The 16,706-nt window shown below is 42.8% G+C and overlaps 1 protein-coding gene across 1 annotated transcript; it reads right to left on the reverse strand.

The window, feature by feature from the left end:
- Positions 1-1,510: 1,510 nt before the first annotated feature.
- NKIRAS2 (NFKB inhibitor interacting Ras like 2) lies at positions 1,511-15,500 on the reverse strand. The gene is made up of 4 exons (XM_082271332.1): positions 15,447-15,500; positions 10,875-10,978; positions 5,651-5,892; positions 1,511-2,394 (listed from the first exon to the last, which is right to left on the reverse strand). The coding sequence occupies exons 2-4, from the start codon at positions 10,966-10,968 to the stop codon at positions 2,155-2,157; spliced, it is 576 nt and encodes a 191-aa protein (XP_082127458.1). The 5' UTR covers positions 10,969-10,978; positions 15,447-15,500; the 3' UTR covers positions 1,511-2,154.
- Between the last annotated feature and the right edge of the window lie 1,206 nt (positions 15,501-16,706).

The raw sequence follows: 16,706 nt of genomic DNA on the forward strand, positions 1-16,706 counted from the left end.
TCACCAATACCTTGTTGGTTTATAGACATGATTTGCACACTCTGGTGGCCTAATCATAACTAAGCAGTTAAACTACAGAAACTCTCAAAGTATGTTTCCTTCAGGCCCTGTTCACACCTGAGCGTTTTTTCAGCTCATAAAAACTCTCATCTCTAAAGTCTCAAAACGCCCAACAACCAAAATCCCATTCATTTCAATGTCCCCTGTTCACATATGAGCATATTGTCACCTGAAGCTCAAAAAAGGAGCTTCTTTTTTGGCAGATTACAGGCGTTTTTGTTAGATGTCAATGCCTTCCTCCAAACACCTGCAAAAAAACGCCTTGAAAAAAAGCCCCCAAAAAAACGCCTGAAAACGATATGCTCAGGTGTGAATGGAGCCTCAGAGAATAGCAGCTTCCATCTGCAGACTCAGGGAGAGTTATCTTGTTTGGTGACCTATGTAAAGCATTCACAATTGAGTTGTGGTAACGTCTAACTATTTAGTCTTACATTTTTATAAAAATGCAGGCCAACCTAACAAAAGAGTGATTCCTGCCCAGTTATTTAGCTTTAATTTGTTCAAGGCTAACCTTTTGACTTTGTCACTATTAGGTGGCAGGAGTCAACCTAAAATCGAGCCAAAAACCTTTTCTTCTAGTATTGGATAAAGGGGGGGGGGGGAGTATTGCAAATCCTATGAGGATCTTACTGCTATCAGGGGCTTCATTAGAGAGATGTACCCTTGTTTCTTGTCCTGCTGACAACAATTTAACCAAAGTGAGAGAACATCTGACACAGGAATAAAAATCGGAAGGGGGTTCTAACCCCCTATTTTACTAAGGAGAAGCACTGCTGTTAAACAGTTACCTTACTACTTGTCTGGTAAAACACTGGCCTCAGGGCAGGAAGTGAGGGTATATCTGCTTAATGTCAGTAAAAACCTGATAGGGGTTCCAACTCTAATTTCCAGACACTAAAGGGAAAAAAGTTGTCAGCTGACAGTTGCTTTTCTGTCACCTGCTTGACATCACGCCTTTTATCCTAACTACGAAAAGCGCATTAAAGTGTCAAAAAAAGAGAGCCTCATAAATGCAGAGTTACAAGCTGCCCCCTAAGCCCTGGATGATAATAAATAAGCTCTGTTTTTTTATTCTGTCACCAATTACTAAAAAGTGTTGATGGTAAGGGCAGTCCATCATTTTGACCTGGGAAATTCCTTTCCTTACTGAACTATTTGCACGTTAAATACATATTTGAAGTTGATTCGTTTCCTCTCCTCTGTCTGTCCCTCTTTATAGGGATATCTTATTAGGATGATCTGGACAGTTACTCTTCTGTCTATATTTAAGTTATTATTGGGAATGTATATTACTCTCATATTTTAAATAAAATCAAAAACGATTATGTTCTAGTCATGTGAATATTAAAAGGCAGTAGTGGTAAGCACGTGAGGCTCAGATGAAATAAGTAAAGCTTTAAATCTTTACAATTCCCGATACTAAAGCAGAATGGAGAAATCTCCACCCATTATAACATATGAATATTCAGGCACAATTCAGTTTGGTAGTTATCTTTATGGCTGTGCTGTAGTACTAGATTCCACTAGCAGGTGTCAATGCAGGGGAAATCTGTAATTGTGAATACATCTAGTCAGTCACAGGATCATAAGCAGGGCTTGTTAAATATGCCTTTCAGATATATTTTTACATTAAAATCACTTTCTAGTGATCATCAAGCACTCCATTTACATAAATTATTAAATTCTATGTAAAATTTCTATAAAACAAAATGGAGTGTCAGTTTCCTAAATATAAAACAAGTCTTTTGTTAAAGTTGGATTTAAAATGGGGTAGGTCATGGTTTCCTAATGCCAGCTTCCAGAACACAGACTGGGCTTTGGGGCTTACACTAAGACCCTCTTAAACTACTAGGTAGTAGCATGCACTCCCTCAATACATAACAATATTAATATGTGTGGAGTTAGATACAGAAAGGCACCACGTATAGTCACACTCAAGTATAGGCAGCTGTCTGGATGATTGCCGTGTGGGCTGAATCCTTGGTGAGTCATTCAGTAGAGTGGGCACAAGCCTGGAAGTGTAAGAGAGAGCTACATGCAGTGATATCATGCTCACCTATCAGGATAATATCAATTACTGGAAACCACACTACTCTAGCTGTCCAGAGAGCCACTTCCTTTGTTCCGCCGGCTGAGTGGAAAGGCAGACTTGTTCTGGGGCTGTGTCATTTTGCTACCTAAGAACACAAATGGTTCAATCAGGGTACGCCTCTCGCTCACTGAGACCTCCCACAATTTCACCTTCTCGCCCTTGGCCCACTGCTGAGCTGCATCATGGTCAACCCGTCTCTGTTCCTGAAGATCAGACTTGTTCCCCAAAACCACAATGGTGACCTGGAGAGGACATAGAAAAGCGTGTTATTTATACTTTTATAGGTGAGATGACAAGGAAATGTTGTACAACAAAAAGAGACAAGTTAAATGTCTTTATTGTTCTAAACTATTTAATGATAACATATTCATCTTGCACCTTAAATGTAGACCAAAACCAAAAAATACATTTTACTGCAAAAAAGCTGAACTTCAACATGAACAATTCTAACATATGCAATAAAAGAAGTTGTAAAGTAAGAAAGTTTTTTTATCCTAACCACTTAAGGACCAAGCCTATTTCTAACAAATGTTGTTTAGTTTTTTGCTAGAAAATTATGTAGAATCTCCAAACATTCTAACTATATATATATATATATATATATATATATATATATTTAGCAAAGACTCTGGAGAATACACTGGCATTCTTTGCCACACCGAATAAATAGACACCTAACCTGCTACAGTATAAAATTAAGCACACTCGTGGAATGGCGACAAAGTACGGTACTTAAAAATCTCCATAGGCAACGCTTTAAATTTTTTTTTACCAGTTTAGAGTTACAGAGGAGGTCTTTTGCTAGAATTATTGCTCTCGCTCTGACGATTGCGGCGATACCTCACGTGTGATTTGAACACCGTTTACATTTGCGGGCCCGACATACGTATGCGTTTTCTTTGGTGCACACGGGGATGGGGGTGCTTTAAAATGTATTTTTCCCTTAAAAAAAAAAAACATCCCTTGTGACAGTAATAGGCAGGGACAGGTACACTTCATGGAGAGATCTGGGGTCTAAAAGACCCCCAAATCCCTCCTTTGGACTTAAAAGTATTTAAAATGCCAGAATGTGTTTTTTTTTTTTTTTACATTGGCGCCATTGGCACCCGAGTAAACCGGAGGTGACGTCTCTTCCGGGTTACTTCACCAGAGACACAATCTAAGCCGAATTTGGCTTAGTTCTGGATTTTGACCAGCTGGCCGACGTGCTGGCTGGTAGCCCGATTCTCCCGTTGGGACAGGAGACCTGGGCAGAACGGCGGCGGGAAGTCCCCTCCCGCTTCTGGTGATAACGGCTGAGCGGCTGCTGAGCTGCATCAATTATCACCAGAAAGCCGACTGCTGACTCTAAAAAATGGTACCAAGGTGATGCCTCTAGCTGCAGGCATCACCCCGGTACAACCACTTCAAGCCGACGTACAAGTAGGTTTGTGGGACGTGGTTATTGCATTCTATGTATTAGGATAAAAAGCAGCCCCCTCGGCCTCTCTAATAATTACCTGAGGTCCCTCCTCTGTCAAGCGATGTCCACAAGTGTCTCAGCTGTCTGAGATTCTCCCTCCTTATTGGCAGCAGTGCCGCCATTGGCTCCGTGTTTGGGGCTTCGTGTCTGAATAGACACAGGAAGCTGTGACTCGGATAAGGTGCCCCCACAGCAAGCTGCTTGCTGTGGGGGCACTGAACAGGAGCGAGGGGCCAGGATCACAGAAGAGGGACCAGAGGAGGATCCAGGGATGCTCTGTGCAAAACCACTTCACAGAGCAGGTAAGTATAACCTGTTTGTTATTTTTATAGGAATAGAACAAAGACTTTGCAATCACTTTAAGTGAACAGAAAACATCAAGGAGCTATAAGTGGCTATAAAAGAATCTTGTATGAATGTTTCCTTTGTTTCTTTTTCCTTAATGGACTTGTAAGAACAACATAGTGGGCTGCAAGAGGTGTCATGTAGATACATGCTCTGTGATCTCCTATTTCACTAGGGTTACAATGATACTCCATGTTATATTGTGTCAGATTTTGTCAGCCCCTTGTTCCATTTCTTCTGTGTCCAAGTGGGCACACGTTTTCTAGTATATAACACATTTTAACTAAACCATTTAAGTAAATCTATGCGTTGACCCTAAACAGCAAAGTAACAAGCTCATTTCAAAGCCATACCAGTTGCACATACTTTCTCTTCACTCCACAACCTTTCAATTAGGTTCCCAGGAGAGAAGAATAAACCTTATCTAAAGCTCCATGTGGCAACTGCAGATTACCCAGAGTGGAGGTCTCTCCATTTCATGTAGCAGTGCAGGGTGACCGAGCTGCCAATCCCCAAACACCAGCGATGTCATAAGGGAGAAAGGGGAGTGGCGGTTGGACGCACTTCCATAAAATCACCCTTTATTCATTCATAATGCACAATGACAATCACAATGTACAGACAAGGGAATATAGCCACCAGTTAACACGTTTCATGCCAACCTAGGTGCTTAATCATAGCTCTGTGATAGCGCTATGATTAAGCGCCTAGGGTGGTGTCAAACGCGTTAGCAAGTGGCTATATTCCCTCGTCTGTACATTGTGAATTGTCTTTGTGAATTATGAATTACTAAATGTGATTTTATAGAAGTGCGGCCAACTGGATCTTTCTTCACATCATGACTTCTTTGCCAGCAGCCATTAGTGTGCAGTGGAGGTGGGATTGGTGAAAACCCACCTTGAGCGGTGTTTCACTCTTTCTCTATGTTTCCTAGTTGGTGAGGTTGAATAAAGACATCAGTCCATTCAGTTCAACCTGTGTGTGTGTTTGTAATTATGTCTCTACCATTTCCCATATCCCTGTATATTGCATTCATTAAGATGCCTATCTAAGAGCTTTTTGAAATTATCGTTACTCCTCGCTGACACCACCAATTGTGGACAGGAGTTCCTCTTCCTTACCATAAAGAATCCCCATACGCAGTTTGTGATTAAACTGCTTCTTATCCAAATTTATTAAATCGTGTCTTCTTAAGTGACCCGAGACTAAATATTTTTTTTCCCCATGCTAGGATCGCCATTGTTACGAATACAAAAATGTGAACAAAAATGACCTTTTGGGGTTCTCCAGAGGTCTTGGCAAGGTGAGAAATATTAAGTGACTCAGATGTTCCCAAATTCCTAAAAGCTATTTTTTGTATGCATTATTAGTTGTTACGAGAAACTGGTTATAGAAACTGTCATGAGAAAAACATGGAAGCTTAAATGGCTTCTGCAAATTCTAGTTGTCTGGCTGTCATGCTGAGCCCTTGGCTTCTATACTTTGAGTTACTGGCCTGGAAGAGGCTTGCAGACAGGGACTGCCAAACCAGTGGCTTATGAAGAGAAGCCAATTTGTATGCTGTATGTAACACTACCAATAAAATTGTTTCACAGTATACCATCACTGCATTTTAGATATTATTATTGGTTCCTTTCCCAAAATGTCATTAGTTACACCACAAAGGCAATCAGCGATTACAGGTATGATACCTCCTTCTTATCCTTGCATCTGTCAATCTCCTTCTTCAGAGCCTCCACCCTTTTGAAGGACTCCTTATTGTCCACACTGTACACCAGCACATAGCCATCGGTCCCTGAGAAGCAATGTTTGGGGAGCTCAGTCCCATCCCTCAATCCTCGCGTGTCATAAAAGCGAACCTGCTCCCGTACACCACGGTCTGTCTCAACAGATCCAATGTATATATCTTCCTGGGTTTCCATCATGTCTGATCCTGGAAAAAAAATTAGATTTTTTTTTTTTTTATATAAATACACACACATGTAGAAAACAGCAAAGATACAGGCAAAACAAATAAATACATGCAGGGGAAAAAAAGTTTCACTAAGAGAATATGTAGGTTTCATTTTTGACCTTTCCTTCTGAAAATACTAGCTGTCTGGCTTTCATGTTTGTCTAAAGGGTTTAAGGGCCGGTTCACACTGTAGTGATGCCAAACTGCTGTGCAAATCACATGCGATGTCTGTGCGATGCAAATTCAGCCATACAGATTGTATGGATGAATTTGCATTGCATTTGAAACAAACTCGTGCAGGAACCTTTTTTTGGGCCACACCAGAATCGGATTGCATGGGTGTTCACACCCATGAAATCCGATTCCTGTCCGAATTGACAGTTTGCACTGCGATATGCAAACTGATCTGGGGGAGTGATTAACTTTGTATTGACACTCCCAGCAGTTCACATACAGCCACACACACCTACACAGGTTGAACTGGATGGACTATTGTCTTTATTCAACCTCACCTACTATGTAACTATGTATCTATGTAACATATGACAGTGTGAGATGCCTGTTGAGTGCAATGCGAGAACCCGCAGTGGATTTGCAGGATTTCCCGCATCGCACCAATGTGAACCAAGCCTTAAGCCTCGTACACACGCAACGATTATCGGCCGACCGATCGTCCGACTTTTGTCCAGAGTGGTGTTTTGTTGGTTGGAATGTGCCTAGACTGCACACAAATTTTCTCGGCCAACAAAAATCTACTTCTGAAGTGATGTCATGTGCTGGTTTACTTTCCGTGTGTTTTTTCTTCTCTGAGCATGCCCAGACTTGCTCATCAGATTTTTGTCTGCCGAAATCTGTACTGACTGACGGAAAATCGGCCGTTGTGTTGACGGCCAACAAAAATTTTATAGTCTGCACACCAGATTTTTTTCGGCTGAAAAGTCGGAGTCGGTTGTCGGAAGCATCATACTAACAAGCCGAAAAATGGCCGATCGGACGTTGGCTGAAAATTCCCGGCCAATAATCGATGCGTGTGTACGGGGCATTATACTTGTGGAGTCACTGACATAGACCAATGATGCAGTTCAGGAGTTAAGGCATAGCCAAGCACCTAGTATTTTGATAAGGTCAGTAATGGCAGCCTCCAGCTTCCCCCCCAGTACAGGTGCTCTAAAAAAAAAAATAGGGTTTGCATGGTTACTGCCAACTTCAACCACGTGTTAACTAGCATTTAGAAATCTTGAATACTAAGAAATATATGCAACACGCAAGAGATTCTCACCAGTATTCCCAGTTCAACTAGTTACCTATTTGACATAAGAAAGTCAAGCAAAAAAGTCAAACTTCTCTGAAGCACACCTATGCATGTGCTTTTTTGCAGCTTCGTGATTTATTTATTTTTTGTAGGAGGCGACTTGCTGGTAAACCTAAAACCTGCCAAAAATGCATGTACATTGGTGAAACATCTCCTTAACATGGCTAAGGCGTACATACCAGCAAAGTTGAAATCCTTTCCTGCCCACACATCATGGGCAGGAAAACAACACACGTGTCCTAATGCTAGGTTCACACTATGCATTTGGTGCATCCCGCATTTACCACAGGTATAGCAGCCCATTGAAGTGAATGGGTTGCTATGCCGGTGCAAACGCAGGAAAAAAGGTCCCTGCATCTTTTTTAAAATGCAACTGCTGGGAAATTACACAGTGCTTTTGCACCATGCGATTTCTTGCACCCTTATGATGCATGTCTATTGCAAAACGCCTTGAGGCTAGTGGAGTGCGGTTTGCGCTACTTCTGGTTCCCGCCCGCATCGAAATCGAGGCTTGACATGCAGGCCGCGGTCACACAGGCTTTGTGGATGACTGGACCAGCTTAGTGCCGGTCTGAGGGCGCTTCCACATGTGAGTGTAAAATTTTAAATTGGATGGGTTATTGCGCAATGATGGCTATCATTTATTTAAATGAAAGGGGAGCCAATTGAACCAAATAAGGAGTCAGTGGAACGCCATTGCATAGAACTGGGACCGTCGCATACACCTGGAACTGCGTCAGTGGAAAATACATAGGAGACATTTATATTTATCAGGCCCACATTACACTGCTGTCCAGTGAGTGTGAATTTTGGAAGGTGGTGGATATAAACAAGTATCAGTTGGGTGTATCACAACTATATACACTATTATTGGCACAGAATGGATTATTGGACACTTTATTTTTATACAAATATTATATACATATATTATTTTCATATTTTTTTTGTCAGTGGTATTGGAACACTTGTATGTTGATTTGGGCACTAACTATCCACGCATTGGTTAGCGCAGCTACTATAGATTTTCCACAAAATAATTAATAACTAACCTGGTCACTGATCTAATCCCAAATTAAGGTGTATGTAAACCCTGCATATACATTTCCTTGAATTAGTTCCTCCATATACACCTTAACATTTTTAACAAAACTTAAAACGAAGTCCCGTAGGACATATATACAGGAGGAGAAGCCGCGCTTTGTCATATCCGAATGTGCTGTCTAGACGTTTGGCTACGTAAACAATTTTTGCTGGGAACAAGAGAAGGATCTTGTAAGTTTTTATTTAATTTAGTGTGATTGTTAATACTAAACAGGGAGCACTTTGATTCTTTTATCTTTTCTATCCTGACTTGGCCGATTGTGAGCATTGGAACTGCCTGTTGATTTAGGTGTCAATTATCAGAGGTGAGTGAACAATCTGTGTGTTGGTGGCGGTCTAATTCACCCATGAGATTTGTGCACCTGAAATTCCTGCACAGGGATTCTATTACTCTCCAAGCATAATTCCTTTTGGGCTTTGGGACTATTTTCTTATTAAATCAGTATGCTGGTGCTTTAATGTCATATGTATATACGCACTTTTTGTATTGTAGTGATGTTTTGTGAGGCTTTGTGAAATTACCCTTGGTTTTCAGCTTGCAAATTTTGAATTGTTAATTTTTTGGTTTGTCTTTTCTGGGTTGCGCTGATTGAACTGTCTGTAATATACCTAGCGATTCTGCTACCTGTCCCCTTTATACAGCCCTGCTTCCTGTGCTATCCTGTCAATGCTAACCACAGCTTCAGATATGCGCATTACATCCTGGGATGAGAACAGCAAGATTGCTGAAGACTAGTGGAGGTGTCATGTGAGGTGAAGCAGCTAATAAGAACCTGCTGGCAGAGTGGCCAATCAGCTTTTACCTGTAAAGAGATTGAATACCGCTGCTTCTGCCTGCACTGCTGATAATTATTCTAATTAGTGGATGTCTACCTCCAGGCATGTCCATCTCCTTAGCCCCCACAGCTGTCATTGGATGTTCCTGCTGACTTCCACATTTACAGGTGTCGGTTTCCCAGCAGGACCATTTCTACCAATTAGAGTGGTGTTCATTGATGCAGGCAGCAAGAGAGATAAGTATTTACAGGTAACAGCTTAATTTGACATGTTCGATCGGTGACAGTGTTGGTGTCACTCAAATAAATAGTGATTTAATATTAAATTACATTAATTAAATGCATTATTTATTTTAATAACTAATAATAAATTAAAATAGAGCATTTGTGCCATTCTAATTTCATATTCACCCACCTTTAAGAAAAAAAATTACAGTTAAAAAAATATATATATATATACAGTGAAACCTTGGTTTGCGAGTAACTTTGTTTACGAGCGTTTTGAAAGACGAGCAACATTTTTTTAAAAAACCTGTCTTGGTATACGAGCACCGTCTTGATATACGAGCAGTTTTATACACTATAAGCATGCCATCCCCTCTGTTAATGCCCTCTGTTACATACCATTATGTGTCCCAGTGCTTGTATTGTATATAAAGATGCCGATTTATACTGTTTCAGAGTGTTAAAGATGCCGATTTATACTGTTTCAGAGTGTTAAAGATGCTGATTTATACTATTTCAGAGTGTCTCCCTGCGCTTACTGTATATGACTCCTCATCTCTCTGCTCTCCCCGGCGGGAGGGGCCGATCACTCCATCTGACGTCATCTGAGGAGGAGGGGAGGAGGGAAGCAGAGGGCTGAAGAGTCACACAGTGCCAGACACGCTCTAATACAGTATAAATCGGCATCTGTTATATACAGTAGGGACACAATGTTATTTAACAGAGGAGATGGCATGCTTATACTGTATAGGAATGTACTTTATATATAATAACAGCATATCTTTATTTATACCATTAAATGCTTGTGGAACGAATCATCTGAGTTTCAATGCTTTCTTATGGGAAAACTTGCTTTGATATACGAGTGTTTTGGATTAAAAGCAAGCTGCTGGAACTAATTATACTCGCAAACCAAGGTATTACTGTATTTAAAAACACTACATGTTCCAGAGTTGCACACCTGTACACATGCATGAGTTTACACAATTGGAGTAAACCTGCATACAGTCGCAAACAGCCATTCATTACTATGGTCTGCTGTACGCCCGTAATTTACGTTGTAGGGCCAACAGACCCCGTGTGCATGAGCCCCTAATGGGTAAGCTCACCTTTTCATGAAACTAACTACAGTTATCCAGACAACCCATCTGGACCCTGCTGCATATAGCAGTTGTGATGCCCAGTGCCATCAGTGTAGTGGTCCGTACATTGCAATACACAGCCCTGAAGTGATTATCTATCATAATGCTTGTCAACTGTGTTGAATGAGAAGTGCATCTGAGGCTGCTTCTTCTTGTAAGGTGTCCCAGAAGGAAAAAAAAGTGTTTCTCATTGGTCAGCACTGTCACACTGACCAATGACCTCTTGCCATTGCAAGCATTATTATGGATACCTACTTCAAGACTGCATAATGCAGTGTATGGAATATGGACCACAACATCTAGGCAGCAAGGGGAATCATGGCCACTATGTGCAGCGGGGTCCGGAGGCGTGAACTTACAACTTTAAGCATATATTAAATATATTTTACACTTCATTCAACTTACCTACCACATGGTTCCCATATAACAGCTGCTCCAAAATGGAAGTTTTACCTACTGAATACTGACCACATAACACCACTTTACAGCTCTTCCCCATCGCTGAAGTTCTACATAGACACAAAGCAAAGAAAAAGCAGAATGTTATATACTGTAACACAGGAATAAAACTAGCCAGGCTTTAAGAGTAAAGTGGAGTACACACACTAAGAAAATCAGGTGAACGATCGTCCGATTTTCCTTGTTGTTTCACAGCAAATCGGAACTGATGAACGAAAATTCTAGTACGACAAAGGATTTTTTTTTTTTCGTTGTTTGTTTCTGATCATGCGCAGTCTCTCTTTTCTGATTTTTCTTGTACAAAAATCGTACGAAAATGGTACATGTTAAATCGCCCATTTTTTCCTGTACAAGAAAAACTTTGAGTTTGTCCCTTCCAGAATTTTCGTACGAAAATTCAGAATCGGCTGTGGAAAGATGTGTACACACTATACGAAAATTCTTTGGACGAAAATGTTTGCCCAATGTTCTTATAGTGTGTACGAGCCTTTACTCGCCACCAGCTGCCCCACCCAACCCCTACCCCCCCCCAATTCTGCCCCTAAACACGCCCTCATAAATGATCTCATTAAATGACACTAATAAATGTTTTATGCAGAATTAAGTTACAAAAATAAATATTAACAACAACTTTATCAGTGCCCATAAATGCAGTCTCACCAGTGCCCATCAGCACAGCCTCACCAGTGCCCAGGAATGGGGGAGAGGAGAGTTGGCCGGATCATCACACAGAGCGGGGATCTCCCGCTGTGACACAGCTTTGATTTGAATTGCCCTGCGGCCGCAGTCATATGAAGTCCCGCCTCCTATGATAGACATCACACGTTACGGCATTGGACCAGTGTGCTGTCTATCATAGGAGCGGGTCCAGAAGGCGGGACTTCATATGACTGCAGCCGCCAAGCCATTCAAATCAAAAGCGGTGTCACAGCGGGAGATCTCCACTCTGTGTGAGGATATAGCCAGCTCTCCACTCTCTTCCTGGTCGATTGCTGGGAGAACAGCTCCCATTCAGCCACGGCTGCCAGCGGCACCCCCCCTCCCACTCAAGTTTTTCCCACTCGCCAAATGCAAGCGAGAGGAAATTCTAAGGGCTGCCTTAGCATTAAAAATATACTTTTAAAAGTAGAAAAAAATAAAAATCCATGCACTATTTCCCTTTACAGAGTACTGCATTCAACCAAGGCTGTACATTCCCTCTCTCATTCTCCCCAAAAAATAATTGTTGACCTTTACAGCATGATTCAACTTTAAAGAGAGTTTAAAAGGGTCAGTTCACCTTTACAGAAAAAAATGTAAACATGAACTAACAAGTACAGCCTCCCCACCTCCCTGGTCCCTGCTGTACTTACCTTTGGCTATCCTTAAGCCCCGTACACACGATCAGATTATCGAACGATCTGTCGTCCGTTTTTTGTGGCATGCTAGTCTGATGTGGAAAGTGAAGAGGTTATTTTCATACGTATTTACCGTACGACAGAATTCTACTTCAGAAGTGATGTCATGTGTTGGATTGCTTTGTATGTGTTCTTTCGTCTCTGAGCATGCCTAGTCTTGCTCTTAAGATTTTTTTCCGTTGAAATCTGTACTAATGAGACGAAAATCGGACGTGTTTTGACGGACGACAAAAATTTTATAGCCTGCACACCAGGATTTTGTCAGCCGAAAAGTCGGAGTCGGCTGTCGAAAGCATCATACTAACAATCCGAAAATCGGTCGTCAGACTAAATTTTCCTTCAGATTTTCTTATCGTGTGTACCGGCCTTTAGCTGTCAGGCCTCCCACAGCCGGTCCAGTAATCAGGGGATTTGAAATCCTCGCTGTTCTCCGACTTCACTGTGCAGCGATTCCAGGATGGACCAGATCCTTTCTGAGTGGTCAGGGCCATCACACAGAATCAATCTGGTCAGCCCCGGAAGTGCCGTACAGTGAAGGAGAAAAGTGGGGATTTCAAATCCCTGGACCACTGAACTGTCCCTTACTGTTTTAATTAATATATTACGGCTTGTCCGTTAAAGGATATAGTGACCCTGTCAGCAATCTGCAAATGAAAACTGCCCTTGGAAAAAAAATAATATGTAAATGCTTACCTTTCCTGCCTGCTGCCACTGCAATCAATAGGATTTGGTGGCTGCAGTCTGTAAAGAACTAATTTCTAGAGATTGTCGATCTCCTGTGTCCCCTGCAGTGTTCACTTGCTCCTCCTGCCAAAATCCACATCACTACTGTCTCCTACAGTGATGCAGGGGAAGGCAGGAGGAACCATTGTGCATTGCAAGGGAAAGGGGACAGGAGATCAATACTCCTAAAGGTGTTGGTTTTACAAAAAAACTTCAGCTATTTTTCTTGATCAGAGAAGCATTCACAGCAGGAGGAAAGAGAAGTATTTACATTCTTCATTATAGGGGCATTTTTTTTTTTTTTTTTTTTTTACCAACACATTGCAAACAGGGACCATCAGAGTTATTGCTTTTAGCTCCACTTTAAAGTGGAACTTCACTCACCCTACCCCCTTGCCTATCTTGTTGGGTTGTGCACAGAAAACATGATCCAATGGCATCCTGTAAAGATCCGCCTCGCTGCTGCAGTGCCCAACGTACAAGATGTTGGTGGTGTCATCAGGAGGCCGGCTGTCTTTTCTGGGTTCCTAACAATCGGCCTCCTGATGACATGAATGCACTACGATGCATCATCAAGGGACCAGCTGCAGAAACCAGTAAGAGACAGTTGGCCTCCTGATGACTAGAGATGGGCTCAGGCGTGTTCGGAATCCTAGTCCCAACCCACCTGCTCAATCCCACCAGGAAGCACACACTGCACACTAGGGCTGCACGATATTGGGGAAAAAAGTACATTGCGATATTTGGTTTTTAACTATATATATATCGCAATGTTTCTCCCGGACAGTCTCCGGAGGAGGGATCAGTGAGCAGAGCTCAGCTCTCCGCCAGGGGATCCGCCACACTTGTAGAACTTCTCCCGCCCGGACAGCCCGAGCCTTGTGTCGGAGCCGGAGTGTAGAGGAAGCGGGCTGAGTGAAGTGTCCCAGCAGTAGTACGGTAGCAGCCTTTGTCCGCCATGCTCCGGACGTCTCTCCCCCCTCTCCTGCTGCTTTGCACTGTAGCGCTCTGCAGCCTCTCCACCGCCATGCAATCCGCCCTGCACGCCAGCCCTCCCAGCTCTGCTTCTTAGTCTCAAGCCGACCATTACTCCGCCCTGCTCCACCCATTGTCCCTCCATTGAATCCATTTACAAAACATTACAGCCTGATCTCGCGCCCGATGCAGCCAGGAGAGGCAATGGGCGGAGTAATGGTTGGCTGAAGACTAGAGGCAGAGCTGGGAGGGAAGTGTGGGACGGATGTAATCACCGTGAGTCCTCCTCCTCCCTCAGAGTCCCGACTTCTCCCTGGCTAATGCCTAAATATCGTGTCTTCGGCGATATGAATATTGCCCACGCCCGCAGAACAATAGTCGATATCACATCGACTATCGTTCAGCCCTACTGCACACAAATAATCACAGGCATTGAAACATGCAGCCGCGGACCAGGAAATGTCTCACTGCCTGTGATTGGCTGTGTGCAATGTCGGCTTCCTGGTAGGATCAGGCAGGAGGGGTTGGGACTAGGATTCCCAACATGCCTGAGCCTCTCTACTGATGACACAGGGCGGGACATGCACAGTACAATCCAAGTAAGAAAACATGCTCTACCGCAAATTACCTGGGAGACTTCAAACCGATGCTCTGATCCAAATGCCTTGTAAAAGGTAGTAATAATCTTCTGATACAATGAAGCCAGCTACTTGGTAACATGCATTGTGACATTTTCTTTAGGATACAGTACTGCGTTTTGGCCGTAGCTATACTCATGCTATGTGAAAGGCAGCGGCCGAAATGCGTTAGCATGTTATTACTGCTATGTAGCCAATAAAGAATTGCCACAATGGATGTTGCCAAGTAGCCGGCTTCATTGTATCAGAGGATTAATGCACAGTACAATACCTGCGGCCTCCTGGGATGTGTGAGGAGGGTAGGCTGTGGGTGCTGCCAACGTCATTCCTGCCCAGCTGAGAATAGAGGAAGTGTAGGGATGTGTTCTTAGAAAGGTACAAAAATAATGAAAAGCTGCCATTGTAAGACAGGAGTGCAATAATATAAAGTAGATGGGAGGGTGAAAGTCCATTTCCAGAGTCAAGTTCTACTTTAACTTTATTGAAATATGACAAATTGACATTCAAGACTCCGCACCACAACAGGTCTAACGCAGCCTCATGGCACGAACAGGGGGCCACTGGTTTGCATTGAATCTGTGTTGATGAATGCAGCTTATGTGGATGAAGGAGATTGCATAGTATGTGGGGGTGTCAGCTGTGTGTCCCCAAAGTGTACAGTACAGACTCTGCAGTGTCACAAGTCACTCTTGACGAGTCCATTGTACACCAAACTAGCAGCAAGGCTCAGAGTATGTGTGCTCCTGTGTCTACATCCCGGTGAGAATGGTTCTCCTACTACATACCGTTCTACACAAGAGCTCAACAACCAACCGACCGACTCTTCTTCCTACTTCCGGTGTTCTAAAATTTTCTCGGACCCGTGAAAAAATCGGACCTCGTCACTTCCGGTGATAGGAGTCTCAAGTGCGCATGCGCACAAGACATTATCTTGGTTTGGTAAACTTATAACACATAGCGGGCAGCTGAATGAGAGGAGGCGGGGCTGAGGTGGGACGGAAGACACCGCCGCGTCATCTGCAGAGCTGAATAGAGGAGGCGGGACGGAGGTGCGGCCGTGTAATAAATGCAGGACTTTAGCGACTCCTTGTTTTATTATCTTTAGCAATTATCGTATTATTTATCCTTAGGATTTCATTACATTTACTATTTATATAATACAAAATAAGAAATACTAAATGTAATGAAATCCTAAGGATAAATAATACGATAATTACTAAAGATAATAAAACATAAGGAGTCGCTAAAGTCCTGCATATATTACACGGCCGCACCTCCGTCCCGCCTCCTCCACCAGCTCTGCATATGTGTCCTCCGTCCTCCGTCGCACCTCAGCCCCGCCTCCTCTCAATCAGCTGTCCGCTCTCTATTATAATTTTGCCAAACCTCGAAAAAATGTCTTCTACGCATGCGCACGGACGACTCCCATCCGCTGTTTTGTGATGCTCTACCACCGGAAGTGACGAGGTCCGATTTTTTCACGGGTCCGACAAAATTTTACAACACCGGCTAGAGAAGGACGTCTACACAGAGGAAACCAGGACAGGAAGACAGGAAGTGTGAGTGCGGGACACAGCGCCATCTGGTGGCACAGCGTGCTCACTGTACACACCGGTCTATTGTACTTCTATAGAGGTTGTCATTTCTATGAATGAATGATGATTACTAACCACTCACTGTCCTTCACATCAAATGAGAGATCAGCCCTCCACAACCCCAAAAAAAGGCATCTGGAACCACATTTAAATACAAATAATACTATGGAAAACTATATATTTAGTGCATATTGTAAAACATTGAAAACATCCTTTTGGTTCTTTTGACTTGGTTTCTAATAGCTCCGCCGTGTTCCTGTCGTACATTCCTAGTAAGATAGCGTGTGTATTTTTTTCTTCTTCTTAACCACTTAAGCCCTGGAAGATTTTACCCCCATTCCGACCAGGGTTTTTTTTGCGATTCTGCACTGCGTGACTTTAACGGACAATTGCGCGGTCGTGCGACACTGTACCTTTTTTTCCCCACAAACAGAGCTTTCTTTTGGTGGT

This window comes from Pelophylax lessonae (genome assembly GCF_965119305.1).
Source record: "Pelophylax lessonae genome assembly, chromosome: 11".
NCBI classification, from domain to species: domain Eukaryota; kingdom Metazoa; phylum Chordata; class Amphibia; order Anura; family Ranidae; genus Pelophylax; species Pelophylax lessonae.